The sequence below is a fragment of the Empidonax traillii genome, unplaced genomic scaffold, assembly GCF_003031625.1.
Source record: "Empidonax traillii isolate 1590-97213 ecotype Southwest subspecies unplaced genomic scaffold, ASM303162v1 scaffold1139:size213905, whole genome shotgun sequence".
In the NCBI taxonomy this organism is placed as follows: domain Eukaryota; kingdom Metazoa; phylum Chordata; class Aves; order Passeriformes; family Tyrannidae; genus Empidonax; species Empidonax traillii.
This window is the reverse complement of record NW_020956332.1, coordinates 33,432-59,453: the sequence shown is the minus strand read 5'-3', so window position 1 is coordinate 59,453 and position 26,022 is coordinate 33,432. Positions and strand designations below refer to the sequence as shown.

The following is a 26,022-nucleotide window of genomic DNA, read 5'->3' as shown; positions in this document are numbered from 1 at the left end:
AGGGCCAGACATCTTGGCCTGAGAGGAATGTGCTCACTCAGCAGCAGCCTTGGATGCATGCACGGCAACATGGAACATCCCAGGCACTGACAAATGGGAGGACTGGGAGAAGAGCAGCACAAGTGACCAAGGACCTGGGAAACCCGCCAACACAAGGGGGAGGAAGCTTTCTGTTTATCCTTCCTTGGGAACGTTAAGGGGTGACAGAGTCACACTCTGTTGAGGCCTGTGCCAGGACATCCCTCAGAGCATGAGGTCACGTCCCCAGCACTCAGGGCAGGAGAAGGTCTGATGAGTCCCATGGCTTCAGCACTCCATCCCTCCCCTTCTCCCCAAGGCCCCGGCACGCACAGACCAGAGCTGGGCCTTTCGCAATCCAGCTGCCTGGATGAGCCTGCTTCGTTCTTCCTGCTTCCCAGCAGCCCTGGGATGCTATGAGCATGTCTGCATGAAACAGGGGAGACCCGACATCCTTACCCCGCTCAGGAGGGGACCTGCTGGCTCCCTGCCTGCAGGGCCTTGCTGGATCAAAGCTCCAGGGTCAACACTGCCAAGGTCTGGAGGGGAGCAGGATGCCACAAACAAACTGGTCTCAGAAGCACCGGGGGGCAGCCCAGGGTCACAGCCCAGGGTCACCACAGAAACCTGGCCACTCCGGCAAGCTTGGCGTCACCTCCCGCTGGCTGGGAGCTCGCTGCACCTCACTGCCCTGGAAGCAGGGCTCCTGCCCCATCACCCACTGTGTGCCCCCATCCCAAGCAGGGACAGGGATCCTGCTGAGGAAAGGACACTGGCTTTCAGGTGTCAGTGGGGGCAGAGCACTGTGTGGGGCTGGGGCTGTACTTCTCTTCTCTTGGCATCTCCAGGTCCAGCCCCTCTGGGCTACCTGATGCCCCAGTGTTCTGCCAGGGCAGGTCACAGTACAGCTCCTTGCAGCTCCTACCCCCAGCCAGCCTCCTCAGGACATGGCAGGGCCCTCAGCTCTGCCCACTCTGCTCTGAGCTGCCCTGGGCTCCAGAGGGGCAGCCCTGGGAGGGACCAGCTACAGACAGGAGGGAAAGATCCCAGAGGAATTCGCAGACATCAGTCATCAGCCTGAAGTCTGGACAGCCCTGACGGGGCAGAGGCGGGGCAGTGGGTCTGAGGACTGCAGTGTGGGTGGTGGGTCAAGGGTCCCAGGCACACTGAAGCAGGGAGCCAGCTTGCCTGGACCTGCTAGAGACAGGGGGTTGGCTTAGCTGCGGGTTCCCTTGAGAGCAGCTGAGAAGACTCAAGACCAGCAGTGAAGAGAGAATCATCCCTCCAGCCGCGCCAGCCCTCCTGCCTCACATCCCTCTATCCATCCTCCCTTCCAACAGCTACAGCAAGTTCGGTCTTCATGATATTCCCGAGTCTCCACCGGCCCCTGTAACCAGCAGCTCGGCCCACGGGCCTCCCGCAGCCCACACACAGCACAACTGGGGTGTGGTACAGCCCCGAGGCGGCACACACAAAGCTCCGGATCTGCCGGGCGCCCCTTACCGCGGGACATACGCGCTGCCCGCACCCAGTCACCCTGCCCACGGGGCACGGGCATGACCCACGGCATGTCCCAGCACCACAGCACAGGCAGCACCCACGGGGACGGCATAAACACGCTCTGACCACCGGGGCTTTGGAGCAGTGAGACCGGCCACCCGCACCAAGGACACCCCCGATGCGCCCGGGCCCCGCGCGCCTCAGCCCCCGCCGCTCCCGTGACAGCCGCGCTCCCCGCCGGCGCCGGGCCGGTCCTGCCGGCGGCCCCGGGCGGGACCTCTGGTCCCCGCAGGCTGCGCAGCAGCACCGAGCGACAGCGTCCGGCCGAGTGCCGGCGGCCCGGGCCGAGCCGTACCGAGCCGTGCCGAGCCGAGCCGCACCGAGCCGAGCCGTACCGAGCCGTGCCGACCCAAGCCGTGCCAAGACGTGTTGAGTTGTGCCGAACCGAGCCGTCCCGTGCCGAGCAGAGCCGTACCGTGCAGCCCCGAGCAGTTTCGCTCCGTGCCGCCCTGCTCCGCCCCGGCCCGCCCCGCGCCGTGCCCGTGTCCGGGGCCGCCCGCGCCGCCCCGACCCGCGCCGAGCGGCCCCGGCCCCGCAGCCGGTACGGCCAGAACGGGGCGTGGGCCCCTGACCTGCCGCCCAGGGATGGGGCCGGTCCGACCGCGGCCCCCGCCCCGTCTGGGCTCCGCTCCAGGGCCGGCCCCGGCCCCCCGGGACGGAGCCTCGGGGGCCGACCGGTCGCGAGGAGGGGGGCACGAGGGGGCTGCCAGCCGTTCCCCCCGGGCTCTTGGCAACCCCAGCCCCCTCTTCACCCCGGGATGGGATCACCTGGCTCCGGAGGGCAAAGGAAGGGAACCTCCAGAAATGGTGCGCCCCTGGTAGCCCTTTTCCAGAGGCTGCAGTGGGATGCCTGGACAGATGCCTCCTCTTGGCCATCCTGCCTGTCCTAGGTGGGCTGCAACCCCCAGACCATAGGGGAGACCCAGGCATCCCATCCCGCAGGAAAACCCCACGGCACAGGGCTGGGGCTGCGAGCGCACAGTGCCAGCAGCCGGAGCTCCTTCCCGGAGAGTGGAGCTGGTGCGCGGTTGGGGCTGTGGATGTGTGGGGAGCTGCTCTGTTTGAGGACCGACTGTAACAACAGCCATTGTGAGGTGGAGAGAGGGCGCGAGGGTGTGAAAAGGACCTGCTGACACCCAAACCCTTTCCCCTGAGAGGAGCCATGGACGAGCCCAGCAAACACTTTATTGCCAAGGACAGCGCTCCCCTCAGGCCCCAGGCACAAAGAGGGAGGGTGCCTCACCGTGCCCCACACTAGATTGGTCCATACAGACAAGCAGGTCCTTGGGGCCAAGAGCCAGCACCAGCACCAGCTGCCCACCCTCAGTCCACCTGGGGGATGGAGAGAGCCATGCAGCCCAGCCTGTGTGACAGGCACACTCCCATAGTACACAGCACCGTGCTGTGCTCCAGGACCACCACCCCAAATACTGCCTGTGGGCTCCAGCAGGCCTGGGGGCTGCAGACAGCCTGGCTGCCCAGCAAAGGTGGAGGGTGCCCAGCAAGCAGGAACAGTTAGGGGGGCACAGAGGGGCCCTGGTGCCCAAATCTCCTGAGATGGCAGAAATAGCTCTCTGCTGCTGAAGGACCCTCACAGCCCTGCACGCATCCCAGTGACATCCTGCTCACCCCCATGCCCTGTCTCTTCTCTCATGTACCTGACCTGCTCAAAGTGCCCATCTGTTCCTGCTCCCTCAGGCCAATGCTGTGTGGGACATGGGGTCAGCCTGTCCTGGGGGATCCACCTGTCCCAGGGCACTGCCTCTCTGTGTCCCCATCAGAGGAGACGTCCCAGGAGCTTAGTGCCGGGAGAGCTGCCCCAGGCCACCGGCAGGGCAACGAAGCCCAGCTTGCTGTAGAAGCTCAGCTGCTGTCGATCAGCGTCACTGACCTGGCAGAACACTCCTCGCGACCCTGGAAGGGAGGTGAGAAGTCAGGGCACTGGGACTCCAGCTCTGGGACCCACTCCACAGGGAGGTCAGGCTTTCCACTGCCCCTTTAGCACCGGCTGCCCCTGTGATGCCCTGAGACACAGATCCACATGTCCCCCAGTGCAAGGGGAGGGGACGGTGCCTGGGAGCTGGGGCCAGACTGCACCAGAGTGGTGATGGGGAGCCCTGTACTGAGAGGTGGAGTGCAGGTGGGGCCAGCTCCTAACTCTGTGTTGGGCAAGGGAGCAGTTGGGAAAGGGCTGTGCTGGATCAAGGGGGTCCCAGTCCCCCCCGCACGGGGAGGTCACGCTCACCATTGGCTCTGAGCGCACTCAGCAGGCAGAGGGCCAGGCTGCGGCTGGCCCCTACGTCCAGCACACTGGGGGCAGTGCCCAGCTGCACCAGGGAGGGGAAGCGCCGCAGCACAGGCAGGGGCACAGCCAGTGGCTCTGCATGGAAGAAGAGCACTGCTTCCTCCAGGGCATCCTGTGGGAGACAAGCACAAGTGAGAGAACCCCCTCCACCGCCCCCATCCCCAATTCCATCTGCTCCAGGTGTCCCCTCACCTGTCCCAGAGCTGGGCCACCCGTGCCCAGGTCTGGGGGGTACTTGTCCCGTATGGCTGGCAGCCAGCTGCTGTCTCGCTGTTGCAGGAAGCCTTCAGCGTGGAGTGCTCCAGCTGCGTAGCCACACGGACCACCCTCGTCCTCCAGCACAAAGGTGTACTCAGGGCTCAGGCTGAGGAAGGGGCCCAACAACCTGGCAGCCAGAGCAGGAGCACAGTTGAGCTGTGCCTGGAGCCCAGCCTGCCCCAGTGCAACCTCAGAGCAGCCTCCTCCTTCCTGACCCAGCAGGACAGCACCCAGTGCCCACTGACCACCCCTTCAAGATCCCCAGCAGAAACCCTTAGCCAAGGGAAGCCACCACAGTCTCTTGCATCCAGGCTGGACAGTGGGTCTGCCGCCACTGTGGCTGCCATGACCCCGCTGGATATCACCATGGGCATGTCCCTCCCTGTTCCTCCCACAGGGTGAGGCCATTGATGGCCCAGAGGCAGAGCTGGTCCCCACAGGGATACCAGGAGAGGTCACCGCCTCATCCCCTGGCCCTGCATCCCTCAGCACATGGCCAGGCTCAGCACAGTCTGGCCAGTGGGAGCCCCAGAGGGGCTACATCTCACCTGTCACCGAGGAGATCCGGGTGGCCCATGAGGATCTCTGCCACTTTGGGATCACAGTCCAAACTCTCCCGGCACATGCGGTAAAGCTGTCCCTGGAAGACCCAGACCCACCTCAGTCCTGGCTGTACCTGCCCTGCCACACTGCCAGTGCTCCCAAAACAGGCCTGGCCAGAGTGTGGCCCACCAGCAGCTGCCAAAGGGGCTGCAGAGAAGGACCACGATGTGGTCTCCTGGGGAGGATAGGGGATAGGGGGGAGGGTATGGAGGTACTCCTTCAGCCATGCAAGTGCACTGGCATCTGTTAGCCTTGGGCTCACGACCACAGCACAGCCACCCTTCGAACCAGAGATTGCCATTCTGGTCAGGCATTCAGAGAGCAGCCAATGCAGAGATGGCCCCAGGCCGGGGCACACTCAAAGCAGACAGAATGGCCCCAAAAACAACACTGGAACTCAAGTCTCTAAAGAGCCTATGCACAGCGGGACAGGCCCAAATGTCCTGTCTTGGTCATGGTTGAGTTTGCTGCTGCTCCCAGTGAAAAGGACATTCAGATAAAAGCCTTGGTTCCGAAAGGGAGGCTACCCTCATCACCCAATGACTGGGGCAGGACTGCGCCCTGCTGTGCCCCATACCCGCAAGAGACTGATGTGCTCGGCTGGATTTCCCTATCAGAGTTTCACTGGACACAAACATTCGGGTTGTTAAGGTTCAGCCTGAGCAGATGAAACCTGACAACAGGCAACTGCAAACAAGTCCCCACAATGGGAACTGCTGGCAGAACAGTCTGGGATTACAATCTGCTCTCCCGTGCTTGCAGCTCCTCCTCTGCTACTGAGCAGCACCACAGCGGCGCATGGCTGGGTGCCGTGTTTAGCGGGGAGCTGCACTCATGTCCATGCTGGCTGGATTTGAGGCATTAGCCTTTCCTTGGGCTGGGAGAGAAGCAGAGCGAGGGTGGGGTGCTCACTGCTGGCTATGGTACATGGGGAACCCCAGGCTCTGCTGGATTTGGTGTCACTGTGTGTCCCCTCACATTCAGAATCTCCCTTTCCCTCCCCATCCAATTGAGCTATTGGGATGTCAGAGCTGGGGGCTGGCAGTAAGAAAGTCATGACTGACAGAGGCTGATGCTCTCCAGTGGGGAATCACCCCATAAACTGCATGACTATTTCAAGAAGGGACTGATTTGGACATGAACCCCCACAGGCTCAGGCAGTGCTCAGAGCTGCAGACCATTGAAGGCTCCAGGAAGTCGCCATCCAGACTTGTTCTGTTCTGGGTATTTCCTGGCATCTGCTCACAGCCACTGCTGGAGATCAGCACTGGAGCTGCTCTGGAGATCACCCAGAACCTGGCAACCCTGACCTAGTGCTGGTTGAACTGTGGCTGTGCCTGCTGCTCACTGGTAAGCAGGGCTCCCTCTCCTGCTCTGCCTAGACCCTTGTCACAGAGAGGCAGGTTTGCTGAGGCCACACCTCCTCTTCTCCAGCCCAGGGTCTGACACACTGCTGATCATGCCCCGGGGAGCTGCCACAAGCCAGCTGACTGAGCAGAGCTGGACCTGAGATCCCTCCCTTCCTGTGCCACCCTGCACTGAGGGTCAGCAGAGATGAGTCTGTAACTCATCAGCACACATGCAGCACAGGCCATGCAAAGGTGAGCTCTGGCAGGACACCCCTCCAGGCCATGGTTCCCACCTTGTCCAAGGGCAGCAGTGGACGCAGGAGGTACATTTGGCTGGACGGGAAGAGAGGTGGTGGGTGGTAGAAGAGGTCATAGCTGTTCCCCACAGGCAGCAGTGCCTGAAAGATACACAGTCCATCAGGTTTTCCTGGTTCCAATGTCTCTCTGAGGCTCCCTAAACCCCAGGAACCACAGATGCCCAGGGTAGCTCTTGCCTTCCCAAGCTTGCAGCAACCCAAAGCAGAGTTGGGATACTAGCTTCCCAGTGGCTCCTTCAGCCCCCCAGAGAGAGGCACACTCTCACCTGCAGCTCTCCAAAGAGGCCCCCACGACGCACCCAGGGCTCGGCGTCCCTCCCCAGCGAGATTGGGGCAGTGATACTCTGGCACCCTGGGAACAGCAGGACACAGACACACGTGAGGTGAACAAAAACTGCTAAGCAGGGGGAGATCAGCCACTGTCACACAGCAGCATCACGATCCCCACTGTCACAGCCCCAAGGACCTGCCCCCTAGCCGTGCAGCTGTGCCCAGGCAGGGACCTCAGCTGGGCTCAGGCAGCCACCTCCATTTCTTGGGGCAGCCACACACCTTCCACAGCAGGGCTTGAACCTGGGGGATGGAAAAGGACTGGTCTCACCTCCACAGAAGTGTAAGGTAAGGACACAACTCCTGGTTCAGCTGGGAAGCTGCAGCCTGGCACAGAGCGCTGCGGTCCTGCCCAGCCAGCTCCGCAGGGATGGTGGGAACACACCCTGCATAGCTGCTTCCCCATGGAAGAGGCTCAAGGCAACAAGGCACTCTCTGACACTGAACTTGGAGACCCGCTCAGGCTATCACCTGGTAACAGCTCTTGGTTCATAAGAAGTCACAAGGCCCACAGAGCAACCAAAGAACCCTAAACCAGAGGAACATGGGCTTCCAAAGTGATGTACAGGCATTCAAAAAACAGCCTCACCTCTCTCACCCAGGGCACTACTGCTCCCAGTGGCCCATAGGTCCCTTTTCCCAGACAGGCTAAGGGGTCCCTGGGTTAAAAGGACTGAGGAACCATATCCTAGAAACTGGCATTCCTTCCAGGCTGTGAGAGGTGGTGAAGAGCTACTCCAGTGACTGCCCTGTCCCCAGCAGCAGTGGCCTCATCCTGCCCCAGTGTGTCAGGGCACGCAGGGGTGCCAAGCCTTCCCATGGCCATCCCTGCTCCACCTGGCAGGCAGAGCGTGGGGAAGGACAGGCTGACAGTGAATGCTGTGGGGCTGGGGGTGATGGAGGGCAGCAGCCAGAACCCCCAGGTGGGTAAGCCAGGGCAGAACCCCTACTTACAGCCAAAGCAGTTTCCCCAGGTGCCCTTGGGGCCAGGGTCGCAGAGGAGGTGACCGTCTGCAAAGGAGGCGAGATGGTGAGCACAGAACACGGGGCAGCGGTGGAGAAGGTGTCAAGGGGAGAGACCCTGGCACCCCCAGCTGAACACAGGGACCCCAGACTCTGGGGTGGTCCCAGACACCTTGACCTCCTTAGCAGGGGAATAACAGATCACCAGAGAACAAGCTTCAGGTGCCCAGGGTGTGCCCCAGAGCCCCAGCACTCCAACATGGCTAGGCTTGGCCAGGGTGCAGATACATGGGATAGGGGCTGGCAGGGGCTGGCATCAGCCACGTACCCAGCCAGAGGACGAAGGCACTGGCGGCTAGCAGCATGTTGCGGATGTCCCAGAGGTAGGGGTGGAGGTCGTAGAGCAGTGCCCGGCTGGCGGCGCTGACGAAGCGGCTGTGCAGGCGACACGTCTGTGCGCAGAGCAGCTGGAAGGACTGGGCTCGGCCCCGCCATCGCGCGTTCTGGGGACGGACCGGGCGTCAGCCGACCGTGACAGGCACCTTCCCGCAAGCCGCGCCCGGACAAGCCTTACCCCGCAGGCATCAGGCGACACGGCCGGGACCCCCACGCTGAGGCTGTTTGCCCGGAGCCACCGAAAGTGCTCCAGGAGCTCCTGCGCCAGTGCCCCGTGATGGTAGGGCAGGTAGAAGAGCTCCACCAGCATTCGCACCTCCTCCACAGTCAGCGGTGCCGTAGGGCTGGACCCGGCCTCCTCTGGGGTCAGCGGTGCTGCAGGTTTGGACCTGGACTCCTCTGGGATCATCAATGCCATAGGGACAGACCTAGCCTCCTCTGGGGTCACCAGTGCCACGGGGCTGGTCCTGGCATCCTCTGAGGTCATCTGTGATGTGGGGCTGGTCCTGGCCTCCTTGGAGGTCAGTGGTACCATGGGGGCAGACCCAGTCTCCTCTGGGGTTACTGGTGCTGTGGGGTTGGATCCAGCCTCCTCTGGGGTCACTGGTGCCAAGGGGCCAAAGCTAGCAGTGATGTCATCAGCCAGCGGGGCTAGGGGGCCAGGGCTGGCGCCAGTCCCTTCACTCAGTGGGGCTGGGGGTCCAGGGCTTGTGCCAGCCCCAGTCCCTGGGCGTGTCTGGGGCATGTCAGCCCTGATGGCTTCAGGCTGTGTGCTGCTGGGGAACTGGGTGGGGCTGCCACTCCCTGTCATGGCATCACTGGTGGGCAAGGGAAGGTTCTGACTAGCGTTGGCCCCATTGCTGGAACTCATGGTGTGGCCTGGGCTGAGGAGGGTCTTGGTAGCCATTGGGATTCCTGCAGACTGGCCACTCCTAGCCACAGGGGGCAGAGAAGAGGAGTGCTCACAGCATTCCCTGCTCCCCGTGGCAAGCTGATCCCCATCCCCTGTGGGGCTCTGCTGACTGCCACTGGGTGTCCTGCTCCCACTGCCCTTCTCAGGCTCTGAGGTCACCTCCCTGCATCCCTCCCCTGGTGCCACATCACCGGGCTCGGGGCCATGCTGGTCTGCCCCACTGGGAACATAGTCATGTTGCTCGGGGTCGGGCACGACCTCCTGTCCTCCTGCTGTGCCATGCTGCAGCCTTGGTCTTCCCTTGAGGCCGACACTGGGGTGTCCTGGCGTCCTTCCTCCTGGCAGAAAGGAGCAAGACGGAAGCCCCTCTGGCACCTGCATGGAAACTGCTGCCCATGGGGCAGGACAGCCTGGGGATGGCTGTGCTGATGAGCTCCACTTCTTAGCTGGCAGGGACCAGGGAGCTACCAGGCCCTGGGTTTGAGTTCAGGCCTCTGGGGCTGGTGAAGCTCAGTCACTGCAGAGGGAAACACTGCAAAACACCAAGCTTGCTCCTGGCTGAATCCCCTCTTTCAGAGCTGTGTCTTGGCCCAGGCTCCCCCTGCAGGGTGTGGCCAGGGCAGGAGCACCCACAGGGCAGGACAGTGGGATGGATACCCACCCACCCCTGCCTGCCACAGCATGCACAGGCCCTGCTGCCACACCAGCTTGAGAGACCCATCCAAAGGGACAGGGCACGGGGCTCCCTCATCCCCACTTGCCGAGTTCCCAGCAGAGCCAGCCTAGCGCTGTGGGGGTACGAGGGAGTGTGAGTCCATTGTCTACCTGGCTCCAAGGCCTGCTGGTTTATCTCAGCAACCCAGTCACACAGTGCCAGCTCCAGGGCTTCCTGCGGGCTGTAGCTCCTCTCCTGTGGGTCTTGGCTGTCCCCCAGGGCTGCCACCATCTCCATTCCTAGGGAACTGCAGCTCATCAGCCTGGGCAGCCCCACTCCTTGTTTGATGGAGCTATCCCAAGCCATGCTGAGGGCGAGCATCTCTCCTTGGCAGGTGCCCCCAGGACGAACCCCATGCCCAGGGTCATCAGGCAGTGCCCAGACAGGTGAGACACCTCACCCAGGCTGCCATGCAGGAAAGGGCCTGCCAAAAGTGGCAGACACAGAACTGCCTGGGCACTGGGGCCACATACCTGTATGATCAGGGTTGGCACAACTCCCCAGCTCACTCTGAAACCAGGTGCCCAGCGTGTGTATGGGGATGAAGTTGGCCTGGAGCTCACAGTTGGGGTTGAGAAGCAGTCCGTGGAGCCTGGGCATGAGGCCAGGAGCACGTCCCATGTAGGGGCCCAGGAAGACACGTCTGCAGTCATAGTCATTGGCGTAGAGGTTGTCCCAGATGACGGGACGGCGCCGCAGGACACCCTCCACCTCCTCCAGCAGAGCAGCTGAGAGCTCCTGTGACACCACTTTTGGGCCTGGAGCATCAGGGCACGGACACACATGGAGTACACAGGCAGTGTGGTCCATCCCAGACACGCAGCAGGGACACAGACACTTCTGAGCGCTGAGCATGGATGTGAGGGTCGAGTCACCCCACCCACACTCCCAAAGCAGGAGAGGAAACCTCCATCCTGACCTTCTGCCTGGCTGGGGCTGCACACCTTGATCTGAGGCACCACGGTGGGGCTGCTTGCTGGTGGCTCTCCCAGGTCAGAGCCCGTGGCTATGGGGTTTGCAAACACTGCATGGGGCCACATGCCCACAGAGCTGGTCCTGGCACTCACCTGTCCAGATGACACTGATTCCAGGGAGCAGCTCCTGGCCGATGGTCTGCAGGTAGCAGGACTGGCTGGGGCTGGGAGAGCAGAGCGAGCTGCAGTATTCTGGGGAGAGAGCACAGAGCATCCCCTAAGGGACAGGGGACGGGGAGAGGAGAGGTTGCCAGGATCACGGACAGGGGCTGGGGAGGAGCAGGGTGCAGGGAACACAGTAAACATGGCTGCAGGCCCTCTGCAGCCAGGTCCTGTCCTAGTCCTGAGATCACTAGAGCTCCCCCGGGAGAATGAGGAGGCCAGGGAGAGCCATGGGGGCTGCCAGGGCACTCAGCTCTCAGTAGAGGTATGGGCTGGCTGCAGCCAGCCCAAGGGCTCCCCAGTCTGAGTGAGCTCCCTGGGGTGGGAGGCTGGGGCCACAGGGCTGAAAGCAGTACCTGTAGGGCAGAAGAGGAAGACAGAGGGTTGGCCCAGCTCCTGGTACACCTCGTTGGCCACAGAGGCATGAGCCTGTGCCAGGGAGGGGAAGACGTCTCGGTCAGCTTGGCACATGCAGGGGTCGATGTCATCAAAGAGCAGCGCGAAGGAGCAGCATCCCATGGCAGCCACCTGCGGGCACAGACATGGGCTGCTGGGATCCCTGGGAGAGAGGAGGCAGCAAGCCCAGAAGAGCCAGGGAGAAGCAGATGGGCGTGGCACAGTGCAGGGCAGCTGCTGGGCTGTGCCACGGGAGAAGGAGCTGCCCATGGAGCAAACCCACCATGCCAGCGGCTCTTTATCCTCCCTGGGGACCTGGGGCTCAGTTTCAGCCTGCACTGGTCCCCAGTGCTGCCTAGCAAGTGCTGGAGCTCGGCTGGTCCTTATCCTGCCCCCAGTCAGACATCCATGGAACCCTCAGCTCTCTGTTACCATGACAGGGACAGCACATAGGCCACCGGGCACCCCACAGAGCTGTTCCCTGATGCACAGCAGCAGGAGTGGTTTACAGCCCCACACCACCCCTTGGGGTGGGCACAGGACCCACAGGAGGGGTTTACAGCCCCAGAGCAGCCCTCGAGGTGGGCACAGGGCCCACACACAAGCATGCGTGCCTCTCGCCTGGGAGCAGTGGGAGGAAGGAATGGCCCACGGTACCTGCCTGAGTTTTTGCTGCAGCAGGAGCCGATCCCCAGCACTGGAAAACACCATGTCCTGGCCAGCAGAAATGGCAAAAACAAACTCCACTCCCTGATTTCGGGCAGCTTCGATGAGAGACTGCATGCAGACTGGGGACAGAGCAGAGGGGGTCTATGAGCGCTGGGAGCCAAGGGAGGCAGGGGACCATGGGATGGAGTGGAACAAGGGATGGAGGGAGAGGAAACCACAGCAGTTTGAAATGAAGGAGATGAGGACATTGGGAGGGGAGAGGTTCAGGGGAGACCATTTCCAGTTCCTTGGGGAACAGAGGACTTCTGCAAATGGTTACAGGACTCAGTGTATTCAAGCATATTGCCAGAGACCCCCATGGGGGTGGGGGGGCTCCTAGGCAATTCCACATGATGGGCACGGTCTAGAGGTCTCCTTACACCAGTCAAGGTCGAGGGGCCTCCCTGCAATGGGCAGGGTTGTGGCAGGGTGAAAGTAGCAGCCAGCCTAGTGCTGGCTGGGACCCAGACCACGGTTCACCCTCAGGGTCCTGGGATGCCTGCAGCCCCCCCATGGGGCCCAACAGAGCCGCTACCTGCCTCATGCTCCGTGTAGGGCTCTCGCCAGAGCAGTCGGTGCTTCAGCTCATCCTTGGGTGCGTACATGTAGCAGTTCAGCCCCCGGCGTTTCAGCCTGCGCAGCAAGAACAAGGGGTCACCCAGGCTCTTTGCAAAGAGGCATCTGGGCAGGTGCCAGCCACGACACCACGCGCTGCTCGGCACACAGCACCCACTCCTTCCCAGGGCTGCACCGTGTCCCGAGGCTGCCATATCTGCCGGGGTCTGCTCTCACTGACCCTGCAGCCCGTGGAGCAGCAGCTCTGTCCTGGCATAGGGAGCCCTGCCACAGCCACATGGAGACATAAATCTCATCCAGCACTCCCAGTGCTGAGCCCTATGATTTGTGTGGGAGACCAGCAGGACGTGCCCCCTGCGAGGGCAGACACCTTCGTACATGGCACTTTTGGCACTCCTGCGTGGAAGACATCTGAGATATTTATTTATTTATCCTCCTCAGTAGACAATGTTTTACATTTTCTTATGATGAACAAAATAGGAAGCACTTCAGGTATCATGACACAAGTCCCTCGTTTTTCTCCAGATAAGAAAAACACCCATGAACATACCACTCACATGTGCAATCATGTGAATAACACATTCCAGTCCAGCACTAGACGAGGCCATTGTTAGACCTTCTCATTCCTTAGGTACTTTAAAGCATTACAGCTTGACTGTCTTCCATTTTTCTGTATTGCAACTCTGGTCCCTGCACTATGGTCCTTAAATGCACTTGTGACACTGCGCACACTGTCACCAGTGCACTGTCCCTACAGTGCCCAGCACATCCTCCACACCACCCCCAGCCTGCTGCCCATGCTGGCACCAGGGCAATATCCACACTGACCAGTGCAGTGCCCAGGCTGTCACCATTGTGCTGCCTACGGGAGGCCCTGCAGAGCCCCAATTCATTGGTGGTAGGTCCTGTCAGTGCAGCTCATTCCACTGATGGTCTGTGCATGCAGACCAGCTGCTCAGAGAGGAGCTGCACAAGCCAACTCCATCCCGAGGTGATTCTCAGCCAGTGACAGATCCCACCCATGTCCTTCCATCACAGGGACACAGGGTGACACACAGACCCCCATGGCGACTCACAGGGACACAGAAGGGCCACCCACACCAGGCAGGGATGGCAGCCTCAGGATATAGCATGGGGTGGCGGGGATAGTGGCCCTGAGCAGGGCAGGCTGGCTGCAGGGAGGGTGGCAGCGGTGCACTGTCCCACATCCAGTGCAGCCACCGGGGCACACCGGGCTGCACTGGGCTGTGTGGAGTCCCAGCACCATCTGCTGGTACATGGCAGCTCCACATCTGCCCATCCACTCTCACAGCTCCTGCCTCCTTCTCGGCACTCTGCCACGGGCTGCCTTCAGAGAGGAAAATTCAAGGTACTTGCCATTGAAAGAGAAGTTTCCTCTGTTCCATAGACCACGGTCTTCCATAGAAACCTGTAAAAGATGTGGAAAAAAAGGCAAAATGCAGTTTTTGGGAAGCACCTTAAAACAGACTCTCTTTGTGCTATCTCTGAGTGATTGCTCTTGAACCCAGAGATCTTCCAGCTGTTCACTTCTGGGTAATTCAAGTACCCGCTGTCCTCCTATTACCTTGCTTGGCACTGGTATTGGAGCAAGTGCATTAATGTCTAAGCTTCCATCCTTCCCAGAAAGGGGCAGCTGGGAAGAATTGCACAAGGTAGGGTTTAACCTGGGAGGGGGAATGTGCACAGTAAAAGCCAAGCCTAGAGGAGGCGTTGGGAGCTGACCGTGTTACAAGGCACTATAGCATGACTTTGGGGTGCACTGAAGCACAGAGCCAGCAAACATCCATCGAACATCCATCCTAGAGTTTTCTGCCTGGGGATTGTCTTCTTTATAGAGACCAGTTCGGTGTCCCTGCATTTCTCTGTCTGTAATGTCAGGCAGAGCATCACCACTCCCATATGGGTTACAAAAGCTGTTTTCTGTGTGTTTAATTGCTGCACAACTCAAACTGCACCAAAATTGCACTGACACAGCTCTCCCTTACCCCTGCAAACACATCCCTGCATTGAGCAGGGCAGGACTGCGAGGCAGCATCCCTGTCCAACGGCAGACTGTTCAGATCAGGAACACACAACCACCCCTGGGGATGCTGACAGGTGCTGGGACTGTGACTCCACAGAATGCTTCACAGACACCTAGTCTGTCCCCCACTGGAAAACACAGCCACCTAAGCTTGCAAATGGAAAACCCAAAGAGGGAAAGTGAACCTTCCCAGTTCTCTGCTAGCAAAGACACCCATCAGTGAGCACCAAGGCTGGCCTATAGGACACTGCCCTTCTGGAAGGCTCACATCAACAAAACTGAATGCAGGAAATACAGACCTTGAGTCAGCAAATTCCCAAGTGTTTCTCAACATTTCCCCTTCTGCTGCTTGCAGAGTTTGGGTGGTTGTTGTGCACCAGTGTCTGACACAAGCTTGAGAATGCAGCAGCACAGCAGCTGATAGTGTCCTGTAGCCTGCAGGGCAGGAACCAGTCTCTGACTGGGTATAACAAGCAGGACACTGACAGACATGCAGCACCCAGTCCCCTGATGGGACCACTCTGTACTGCGAGATGTAAAGTTGTCTACAAAGGCATTGAGAAAGAATATCCAGAGGAACGCAAACCCTTTGGGGACAGCGGGAGAATAGGCAGGTCAATGCGTTTGGAGAGATGCAGATTCGACAGCTTCTCAAAGCAGAGGTTAAGGGGAGCCTCTACGTGTTCCAGCACAGACCTGAGATTTAGCAAGAGAATCTTCAGTCACTTCAAGTCTCTGCAAGATCTGGCAGCTGCAACGTGAAGTCTCATGGAAAATCCATTATGTCTTGGACAGCGATGACAATTAGCCATCAAGGCAACTTCCTGGTTTCAGATGGGCTCTGCATCATTCATCAAGCAACTTTTGAGTCACTCACTGCACCCCACAGCAGCCAAGGCCAATGGGAGCAGATGACATTCACCAAACTGGGTGGTGCACAAGGACAGAGCGCAGTGACTCTGTCGGGCTCAGAAAAAGGACAAGCTCTCAGCATCTGACATGTGGCCAGTGTTGCCCAGAAAAGCACCTGTGTTTCCCCAAAGCACCTGAGTGCCCCGGAGCTCATTTGCCTGGGAGAGGGGGCCCTGATGCCCTGCTCCCTTTGGGAGGAGCCCACCCCGCAGCCCCCAACACAAGTGGGGGCAATGGTGGGTTGTACACAACACCCACCACACTTATCTTTCCTGCAGACAGATGACGTATCTGCTGAACATCTACATGGTTACTCCATCTACTTTGAAATAATATACACTCACCTTACTAGCCATCTGTATACAGGCCAAATCTGTGGCCACTCAAGGATCCCAGCAAACATTTCACCCAAAAAAGTTATTTCCATATAAATAATTTGCTATTTCTATTTCCCAGTGAGGTCCCAGAAGTCCCTGTACAGCACCTGCCTCACTCACACACATTGCTGTGAACTGATGTGGCCTGGCAAGTTTGACACTCAGTCCTCCTGCCAGTGCCCCAACAACAGTGTCCTCATGGAGTGGCTCTGCCAGCAGCATCCTTTTCCCATGTCCCCTTTCCCAGGCCAGCTTTCCTATATCAGTGATTCTTGTCTGACTCATGTCAACTTCCCCACCCCTGCACTTTTTCCTTATTTTGTGTTTATTTGCATGGTGCTTCTGTTTCCTTCCAGGTGAGGCAGTGAGCGGTGGGCTCAGCAGGGTACTGTGCTGATAGGAGAAAGGGCAATGCTTTTGCCCAGCTCCAGAGTTACTGTGTGGCAGAAACAGAAGCTGGGGATGTTGGCAGGGAGCAGTACAGGGTTGAGTCCCACAGAACTGCCATGAGAGATCAGCTCTGGGCACAGCCCCAGCGTTGTTGCCCTGTGGGCAGGGAGGCACATTGGGAAGTTGCCCGAGCCCAGGGCAGATAAGAATCCCCGGCAGAGAACTGGAGACCGAGCAGCAGGTCCCCGTGCCCCTCTGGGGGAACCGGCTCCGCTGGGGTGGCTGCGGGGCTCAGCGGTGCTCTGGGGGTCCTTGGGAGCGTCACGGGGGGTGCTGGTCCCGTCTCCCTGGCAGAGATGGGATGCTGTGCAGGGACCCGGCTCCCACCTCCCACATAGCCGGGGACCCAGGCGCGGGTCTCGGTGGCCGTTCCCGGCGCCAGTTCACCCTGGGTGGACCGGGCCAGCCCCTGCAATGCCCAGGCGGGGCGGGGCGGGGAGGCACCGGCCCCAGCCGCGGCCCTGAAGGGACCTACCTTCCACCACGCCGCAGAGGAAGCGCGGCCGCCCCGCCATCCCCGCGCACGAGCGGCCCTGCCAGCGCGGAGGCAGGCACAGGGTGCGTGGGGGGACGGATTGATGAGCGAAGGGATAGAGGAGTGCGCGGAAGGATGAGCGGAGGGATGGAGGAATGCGTGGAGAGATGAGCGGAGGGATAGAGGAATGCGCGGGGGGACAGAGGGACTCGCGAAGGGATGGAGAGAACCGCGAAGAGACAGAGGAATGCGCGGAGAGACGGACAAGGGCGCGGACGGACGAAGTATTGGAGGGGGATGGAGGGTGCGCGGAGGGGCTCGCGCAGGGACGGCTCCAGCGCCCGCCCCGCCCGCGGAGACGCGACCGCCGCAGCGCAAGGGGCGGCCCCGCGGGTGGGGCCGCGGCGGGGCCGGGGCGCGGGGCTGAGCGGGGCGGCCTCGGAGCCCCTGCGGAGCCCCCGGGAGGCGATGCTGGAGCCGCAGGGCCGGAGCCCCCCGGGCCAGAACTCCTCCCCCCCGAGGGGCACCGGGGCCCGGGGTGGTGCCACGCCAGCCCAGGCTTCCCCGCAGCTCCGGCTGCGGGCCTTCTGCCTGCGCAGCCCCGGGGCTCTGCCTATTCCTGCCTTTGCAGCTTCCCGGGACTTCACAGCCCCAGGGCGTTATGTGTGCCATTAAGGGTTCACTGCTGAGCCGGCACCTGCCCTGCCTGCACCCTCATGCCAGGTCCACGGTGTGATGCCTCTCTAGGTTTGCCAGGTCCATGCCTTCAGGCCTATCCATGTGCCCTGCAGGTGACTCACCTGCCTGCCTATGTCAGGCTGCTGTTTGCCTTGTGCCACCCTGCTCTGAGCTGCTGACACACATCTGACTCATGATTCTCTCTGCCCCACAGGTTCTGGTTTGCAGAAGTGCTGCCACATCATTAGTTCCCTGTCCTGCAGCTGCACATCATGGGGACCTGCCTACACACGGGCCTGTGTGTTTGACATCACCAAATCGTTTTGCTCTTTTTCTGTCCACTTTTCCTGTTTGTCTCTCTCACTGCAAGGTGGATCAGAGCTCTGCAGCATCCCTGCAGCCTCCCCGAGCCGAATGGTGCCATAACACAAGAGTTGAATTGTCCTAGCTCCGGCCAGTGCAGGTTTATTTTTTTTTGTAGCAGCCAGAAGGGGAATGGCAGGACCCCGAGGTTATTCGATACCACCTCACCTCATGCAGCGGGTGCAGGGATGGGGTGGGGTTTTTCCCGGTTTTGCTGGTGTGTGTGCAGTCGGGTGGCACCCTGGTTCCGAGTGGGGAGCAATGGCGTGTGAATCGTTTGCCTGTGTTGTACACTGTTATCGATATTGTTACTGTTCTTTTTCTCATCTCATTGCTGTTTCTAGTAAATTATTCTTTATCTCAACTCCTGATCTTTAGTTTTTTGTGCCTCCAAAGCTCCTCTCCATCCCGCCTCAGGGAGAGGGTGTGGCAGCCAGTGACCAGTTCATGGTCTGGATTTTTTTCAGTGGAAACACTAAGTTGGAGAATGCCATTCCTAAACCAGGACACAGGTACACAACTTTGTTACCATGCAAGTGTGAGGGATGGAGCCAGGAGGGCGCAGAGGGACACTCCTGTAGCAAGGCACTGCCAAGCTCCCTCACAGCAGCCGCCCCCACCTGTGGCCATTTCATCTAAGCCAGAGGCATGGGCTTGCACAGGAGAAGTGGGCATCAGGGGCCTAGAAACTCTGAATCTCTGGCTTCTCCCTCTTGCCTTTGCAGGTTAATGTCATGCCAGGAAACCAAGTCATGGCGTCTGGGCCATCAAAGCTGCAAGAAAGCCAAGAGCAACTGACCAGCAGTAACCTGGCAGGGTCACAGTGCCATCAGAGTGCCACCAAGCCATCGTAGTGCACTGTGAGTCAGCAAGGTCTGCCCAAAGCACAACAGGACAGCACCAAGGAGGCTGCATAAAGCAAGGAGAGCACAGAGCACTGAAAGCCTCAGCCCCTGGACTGGGGGCTCATAACCAGAAACACACAGGGATCAAAACCATTGCTGGGTGTCGGACAGGCAGCTGTGCTATGGGAAAGCAGCTCGGCACTACCAGGGTGGGTCATCCATGCCCAGGGAGTTGCTGCAGGGGTGTGCTGGACACAGGCCATGCTGGTCCTTGCCCTTTGCCTCACAGTCAGCACCTATCCCACCTCCTGCTGGGAATGCTGGACTCAAGCCTAGCCCTGCAGAAGGCCGTTGGGGCAGACTGGAGTGGCCAGCCATGGCAGGGACAGCATTGGGAACAGCCTTGGTGCCCAGGGACATGGCATGGTTGGAGGTAGAGAGATGTGGATGACATTACCCCATCCACACATGGTCACAGAAGGAAGTCGGGCAGAGCTGTGCATACACAGGGGTGTTTGCTATGATTTCTTCCTTTCTCTGCTCTCTCTGGGAGCACCAGGCTAATTGTTCCATGGTTTTCTTGGATTATGAAGTTGAGCTAAGTGGCCTCTAGTTATCCACTTCCTTTTTTCTTGTATCAAAGACATCATTCGTTATCCCTGTCCTCTGAAACCTCATCCATCCTCTACCTGCTCTTCACATTGCCCTCACTTATCCTCAGTCCATCCAATCACATTTTCCTGTCTCCAGCGCGACCACACGCCTCTGTCACACTCACATCCTCAGGGTAGGCTCAAGTCAGTAGTCCCCGAGCATCGTCACCTTCTGCCGTCCCTCCCGCTCTCGGCAGGGCTCACGCACACACATGTTCACCCCCGCGCACAGACGGACAGACGGACAGACAGACAGACAGACGGACAGACAGACGGACAGACGGACAGACAGACGGACAGACAGACCGGCGCGCCCCGGCCCCGCCCCCGGCCCCTCCTGGGCCCGCCCCCGGGCCTGTCTGGCGGGCGGAAGCGGGGATGGAGCCGCCGGCCATGGAGGGGCCGCTGCTGGTGCAGCACAGCCACAAGTTCGGCGCCAAGGTGAGTCCGAGGCTCCCCTTCTCCCTCCCTCCCCTCCTCCCTGCCTTCGGGCCGGCTGGGCTGCCCCGGCTGGGCAACTCCCGGGGAGCTGTCGGCCCCGCCGAGCGGCCCTGCGGAGCCGCGCCCGGCCCGCTTTGACCCCGCTCCCCGCAGCGGTGGAAGCGCGGCTGGTCCGCGCTGTACCCCGCCAGCCAGCACGGCGTCGCCCGCCTCGAGGTGTTCGACTGCAAGGAGCCGGCCCCGGCCGGGCGGGCGGGCACCCGGCGGCTCGCCCGCACCGTCGTGCGCCTGAGCGACTGCACCAGCGTGGCCCCGGTGGGCGAGGCCGGGCCCCGCGCCGGCACCGCCACCTTCCGCCTGGACACCCGCGACCGGACCTTCCTCTTCGCGGCCGAGAAGCAGCAGAGCGAGGAGTGGGTGGCGAAGCTGTGCCAGATCGCCTTCGCGGTGAGCGGGGTGCTGTCCGGGGGCTGTCCGGGGAGGACGGAGCTGCAGGCGACCCGCGCCACAGGGGACGGGACGGGACACGAGCAGCGGTGTGTGTGGTGGAGCGATCCCTTCCCACCCAGCAGGAGGCCCTGGCGGCTCAGGGAAGGAGACCCTGAGGCAGCGCCAGTGGTTCCAAATCTAGAACCCCCGGCCCTGGGACTCTGGTCCCCTCTTGTTGACTCCTGCTGTGCCAGTAGTCAGCTGGGTTGCCGGATTTCTCAGCATGTTGTCAGTAATTCGTGGTTGTAGCTCCAAATTTCAAGTTGGCCTCTTCTTCCCTCATACAGAGCCCATCCTTGCCTCTCCACAGACCTGGTGGGGGGCCAGGTGATGGCCAAGGAGTGTTTCTCTTGGCACAACCACGCTTGCCTTTCCTGCCACAGCAGCGGCAGAAGCAGAGCCCTGAGAGTGTTGCAGTGCCTGGTTCCGGGGACCCACCTGGTTCCTGGGATCTTCAGGGCCAGTGCACCCCCTCACCCGGCCTTGTGGCTCACTGCTGACTGGTGCTGGGGACACTGTCATCCTGGGCCTCTGGCATAGCCCTCTAGCCCCCCGTCTGCTGCAGCCCCTGGAGCCATGGGCAGCCAACGTGACCCACCAAGGCCATTTGGGCAGTGAGTGCCCTGTAAGGTTGGTCGTCTGGACCCATGCCTGCCTGACCCGTGGTCTTGGCTCTCCCAGGAAACGTTTGCAGAGCCCTGGGTTGGGCTCCAGCTGATACCAGGATTGTAGTGCAGGGCAGGTCTGCCTGGCTGCACAGCTGGTGATCCCAGGATCTCCCTGCAAGGACCTGGGTGTTTGCTGAGTGTTATTTCCCTCTGTCCCTCTTGCATCTCCTTGCAGTCTGCTGCCAGACCAAGTGTGTCTGAGCAGCAGGTGCTGGGCTGGCCAGGCCGAGAGGCACTTGTGTGGTACTGGAAATGGCTCAGTGTTTGTGTTTGTCTGGTGTAGTTGGGTTTGCGGCCTTTGCTCTGGAAGTGGATTGTGGAACTGAGCTGGGGGCACAGCACACACCCTTGGAGTGGGGCAGGGTAGTGGCCAGGCTGGGGAGCACCTGCTTGGAGCAGGTGCCGTCCCTCACATGGGAGCCTTCATTTCTATGCCTGAGTCTAGAAGCAAGCTGACAGTTTAGGAAGTGGTGAGCAAAAGGCTACAAGGCTGGCATGTGTTCTAGAAGGCCTGACCTGGAGCAGGAGGCACGAGAGCTGCACGTGGCCTCTCTGCACAGAGCTGGAGATCCTCAGCTGTGATTTCTGGTCATCTGCGGAGAGAATGTGATTTTGTGTCATGTTGCTGCCCAGAAGGTAAGCAGGGTCCAGTAGCTTGGGAACTGGGGCCAGTTCAAAACAGAATTTTTTTGCTTTTGAAGATGAGGAAAAGTACAGTCAAATGGAGCCCTAAAGGGCTCTGGCAGGTCAAGTGACCCTTTATTTCTCAGTCTCAGGCTGGAGTCCTGCTGCACTGGATGCTTTAGCTGAGCAGGAGCTGCTGTTGTCAGCTCTAAGGCCGTGAGGTTTTAGCAGTCCCCTTTTTATTTAGGAGCCAAACATGAGGGCTGGAAGGCCCTTTTGGACCTTGTCTCTTGTTAAGAAGCTCGTGTGCATTTTAAAGTGAAACTCTGGAAGCTTGCCTTCCACAAGATGTACCCTCTGCTGCAGCCCCCTCCCATGTGGCCCTGAGGAACAGCTCAGTAGCACTGCGGGTTTGTGTTCCCCCAGGCGCTTTGGGGGCCTTGCTGCTAGGACACGGTCGCTGACAGTGTGTGCGTTGCACTTTCAGTTCTGCATGTGCTAAAATAGAAGTGTTTGCTTCCCTTCTGGGCCCTCCCCTCTGCCTGTGCAGGGCAGGACACAGACCCTTGTGCCACTAGGTCATCAGCCCCTCCTCCCCCCTCCCTGTGACTGGGCCATGTGGTGCTTTGGGGGCAACTCTGTGGGTTATGCTGCTGGGAAGAGCTTCTGTCCTACGTCCTGTCCAGCCAGAGCCCAGCTGGGGCCAGGGTCCTGCTCGAGGAAGCCCCTCCTGTGCTGCCTGACCCTGTTCATGTTCACGTTGACTGAGGGGGCCCTGGTGTCTGTCACCAGCTCTCGACAGGCTGGGTATGGGTGAAGGACAGCCAGGCTGTGTGGCGCTGGGCAGGGCAGTGGGGCTCAGGCCATGAAGGGCTGCAGGTAGTGGCTGCCAAGGGGCCCAGGGGCTGATGTGGAAAGAGGGGGCTGGGGCTGATCTGCTCTCCTTTGTCAGGGAAATGGCTCCAGCGATGCTGGCATGGTGGCACAGCATGGCAGAGAGGGCAGCGAGGAGGTGCCGGCCCTGGAGATGGCCGTGAACTCCATCTACTACTCGAGAGATGAAGGTGGGACCTGCCACTGCCCTGACCTTGGGCCACCTTCTGTGGGGCCTGTCCTGCTGCTGCCCCATCGCTGGGGCTGGGGGGGACACTGCATGGGGCTGGGGCCATGCCTTCCCCCACCCTGCCCTGACAGCCCTGTCCCCACAGTGAACACCTTCTGGGTGACGGTGCAGCGGACCGAGGCTGCGGAGCGATGTGAGCTGCGTGGCACCTACGTGCTCAAGGCTGAGCGTGACAGCCTCGTCCTGAAGGACCCACGGACAAACGAGATCCTCTACATCTGGCCCTACCGGCTGCTCCGGAGATACGGCCGGGACAAGGTGAGGAGCGGGGGGCCCTGTGTGCCACGTGCCATGACCTGCTCCCTGGCAGGGAAGCTCTCGCTCCCTGCTGATGGGTGAGGAGCTGATGTGCCCGACTGGTCTGTAGCAGCTGTGCAGCCAAGCCCTTCTGAATGCCAGAACTGCTGCAGCCCCTGGTGACCACAGCAGGGTCCCCCGGGACATTTGTAACCCTGACCATCCTCAGCAGCTCCCTCCCATGTCACCACGCTGGAGCATGGGCTGGCAGGAGTGTGGGCAGGCATCCCTCTGTGTGGCTGTGCAGAGCCCCTTTCTGTGGTCCTTGCCCCACTCCCACTGGGGCCGTTGCAGCCTCTGCTGCACATCCCTGCCGCTGGCTCACTCCCCTTCTCCACCCCAGCACTCCCCAGCCTGTGCCGTGGGCTGTGTTGCACACAAGGTCTCCCTAGCCTTCTGGAGACCTTGGCTCCTGGCAGTCCTGGCTCTCCCCTGGGTTCAGTCCCTCCCTCCCGAAGGATGGTGGCCAGAGCAGAGGGGCTCTTTGAGACACCGCTTACTCTGGCTTTGTTCAGTGTGTGGGTAGAACAAGCCGACGCCTGAAGGTCTGTCCCATCTCCGGAGTCCTGCAGCAGTGAGTCCCCAGTCTGCCTTGCTGCTACCCTGAATGCAAGAGGTCCCTGCCGTGCTGGACAGGGAGGAAGTGGTGTCACTAGGGCTGTTTATAGCAGTGACGGTGTCGGCTGCACTCTGCTGATGGTGCTCTCTGTGACACGTTCCCAAAACAGAGGTGGAAACCGAGTTGCCCTTGGGGGGCCATCTGGCCCATCCACAGGGGCTGTGCCGGGGCAGGAGGAGAGTTGCAGGGTGTGGGGAGGAGGCAGCTGCACGCACAGGACCCCGAGCAGAGAGGGGCTGATTGCACTTGTGTTTGGCAGCACTGACCCACAAAAGGAAGTCTGGCCCCAGAGGCTTCTGTAGCAACCCCAGGGACTGCTGCTGCCTTTGAGAGCACCAGGGAGGCAGAAAATCTCTCCTGGTTCAGGGACTGAGGCTCAGGAAGGGTACGGACATCTGCTGGTGGGAACTTGTGCACTGTTTTTCCTCTTGTGTCTGTTGCTTCCAGATCACTCCCTTCTGTCTGATGCTGACTTACCCAAGATGCCCATAGTAGTTTCCCCCTGCTGAACTATCACTCATCTCCTCACCCTACTCCCTGCTCAGTATTATTTCCTAGACTATCTGGTGCCAGTGGTTGATGCTACTGGCTTTGCTCGGGTAAGGCAGCAGGTCTCCATCAGGACCTGCAGCTCTGCCTCTGGGGCCCTTGCAGTGATGTCCCCTGAGGTGTGCATCCCTGCCCAGCCGCTGGCCACAGCATGCCCCTAGAGTGGCCCTTGCTGCGGGACCGGAAGGAACAGGATGTTCACCGCAGTCTCTTGCGGAACGTGCAGGATCAGTGCCACAGCCACGCGCTTTTCAGCAGGAAGCGCAGTCTGCACGATGCACTGGGTTGGCAGGTGCTGATCAGGATGTGACCCTTCCGATTCCCCCACAGGTGATGTTCTCCTTCGAAGCTGGCAGGCGCTGTGACTCAGGACCTGGAAATTTCACCTTTGAGACCAAGCAGGGCAACGAGATCTTCCGCCTTGTGGAAGCCTCCATCCAGGAGCAGAAAGCGCAAGTGGAGGAGAACCGGCAAAGCTGCGACTCGCTGGATGCAGACAGCCCCGGCATGGTGCTGATCCGCCAGGCCCTGGCTGACTCCCTGAGCCTGGAGCTGCCTGCCGACGGGGGTGATACCCCAGCACCCAAAGTGGGGCTGGCGCCCAGGGCCAGTGCAGCAGCAGAGGAGAGAGACGCCACGTCTCTGCTGAAGACCCGGACTCTGCCGGAGGTGCCTGTGCCACAGAGCAAGCCCGCAGTCCCCAGCACCCCCCCACGCTCCCCTCTGCCGAAGATGCTCCGTGCTGTGCTGCCAGCCGAGGACCCGTCCAGCGTGTACTCAGAGCCCCTGGACTCAGTGAAGAGCCTCCGGCCCTGGCCAGACCCGCTGTACTCAGACCCTGTGGACAGCAAGCCCACGAGTGGGGCCAAGGCACCCGGCGGGGCCTCGGATGAGACGAAGCTTCGGCTGCTGATGCCACTGTACTCGGGTGCCTACGAGCAGGTCGGTGCTGAGGGTCGCAGCCGGGCACCGCTGACGCCCGGGCAGAAGGAGCACATCTATGATGAGCCTGAAGGTCGTGCTCCCCGCTCGCTGCCCCCCCCCACCTGCATCTATGACGAGGCGCGGCCCACAGGCGAGGCCTGGCGCACCCAGGGCCACGACGGCAAAGGCGGCTACGAGTACCCCTACAACTCCAGCACTGATGACTACTCGGTACCTGCCTTCCAGGCTAAGGCCAAGGGCCCCAGGCCAGTCCCTGCCCCCAAGCCCCAGGCACCCTTTATCTCCAAAAGTGTGGAGAGGATCGAGGACCCTGGGAGGCGATGGGGAAGCGCTGCTCCTGAGAAGGCGGTCACCAAACCCAACCTCAACAGCAGCAACAACAACAATGTGGAGGTGCTGTACAGCCAGGTGGTGAAGCCCCAGCACCTGCAGAAGAAGGAGCAGTCTGTGGATGAGTGCAGCTTGCCGCCTGTCTATGAGGACTTAGGAGAAATATAGGGTGCTGCTGTTCTGTATCTGCCTGGATGAGACTTGGCATCCCAGTGCCAGCTGTGCTCCTCCCTGGGTCTGGGGGGCCTTAGGGGTGGGGACTGTTTGGGCTCAGGCAGAGTCCCTCTTGCTCACCAGCGCTGAGAGGCTGCCTTTCCCTGGAGTGAAACAGCAAGAGCAAGAGAGCTGTGGCTGGCACAGGTGCCAGGGTGCTTCTCCTGCTCTGGAGCTGGTTCTGCTGCTGCTGCCTCCTGATCACAGGAAGCCTGGCTGTGTTGTCCTATATCTGTTGCTCTGGCTCTGCTCTGGCTTGCCCTCTGACCAGGCTGCAGGGCTCAGATGGCCATTGTGGTGCGTGGAAGACTGCTTGCCATCAGTCTTCAAAAGTATTTTTATACAAAATTATTTTAATATTAAAGTTCTTATGTCTCAGAATGA

At 60.5% G+C, this 26,022-nt stretch overlaps 2 protein-coding genes across 5 annotated transcripts; one reads left to right on the top strand and one right to left on the bottom strand.

Moving 5' to 3' along the window:
* Positions 1-2,693: 2,693 nt before the first annotated feature.
* Positions 2,694-17,111, bottom strand: LOC114068881 (protein O-GlcNAcase-like). 4 transcript variants are annotated; one of them, XM_027905300.1, is made up of 18 exons: positions 16,802-17,111; positions 13,921-13,972; positions 12,503-12,600; positions 11,917-12,047; positions 11,220-11,391; positions 10,795-10,893; positions 10,201-10,485; positions 9,838-9,966; positions 8,817-9,350; positions 8,278-8,774; positions 8,032-8,206; positions 7,695-7,751; positions 6,677-6,762; positions 6,387-6,491; positions 4,690-4,781; positions 4,076-4,268; positions 3,824-3,995; positions 2,694-3,492 (listed from the first exon to the last, which is right to left on the bottom strand). In XM_027905300.1, the coding sequence occupies exons 1-18, from the start codon at positions 16,839-16,841 to the stop codon at positions 3,356-3,358; spliced, it is 3,054 nt and encodes a 1,017-aa protein (XP_027761101.1). In that variant the 5' UTR covers positions 16,842-17,111; the 3' UTR covers positions 2,694-3,355. The 4 variants fall into 4 exon arrangements, with proteins under 4 accessions (XP_027761101.1, XP_027761099.1, XP_027761100.1 ...); XM_027905298.1 differs by having other exon boundaries at positions 8,278-9,350; XM_027905299.1 differs by having other exon boundaries at positions 8,278-9,347.
* Positions 17,112-19,693: 2,582 nt separating this feature from the next.
* On the top strand, positions 19,694-26,022 carry DOK1 (docking protein 1). Its single transcript, XM_027905304.1, has 5 exons — positions 19,694-19,781; positions 19,935-20,228; positions 22,515-22,626; positions 22,771-22,943; positions 24,481-26,022. The coding sequence occupies exons 1-5, from the start codon at positions 19,719-19,721 to the stop codon at positions 25,591-25,593; spliced, it is 1,755 nt and encodes a 584-aa protein (XP_027761105.1). The 5' UTR covers positions 19,694-19,718; the 3' UTR covers positions 25,594-26,022.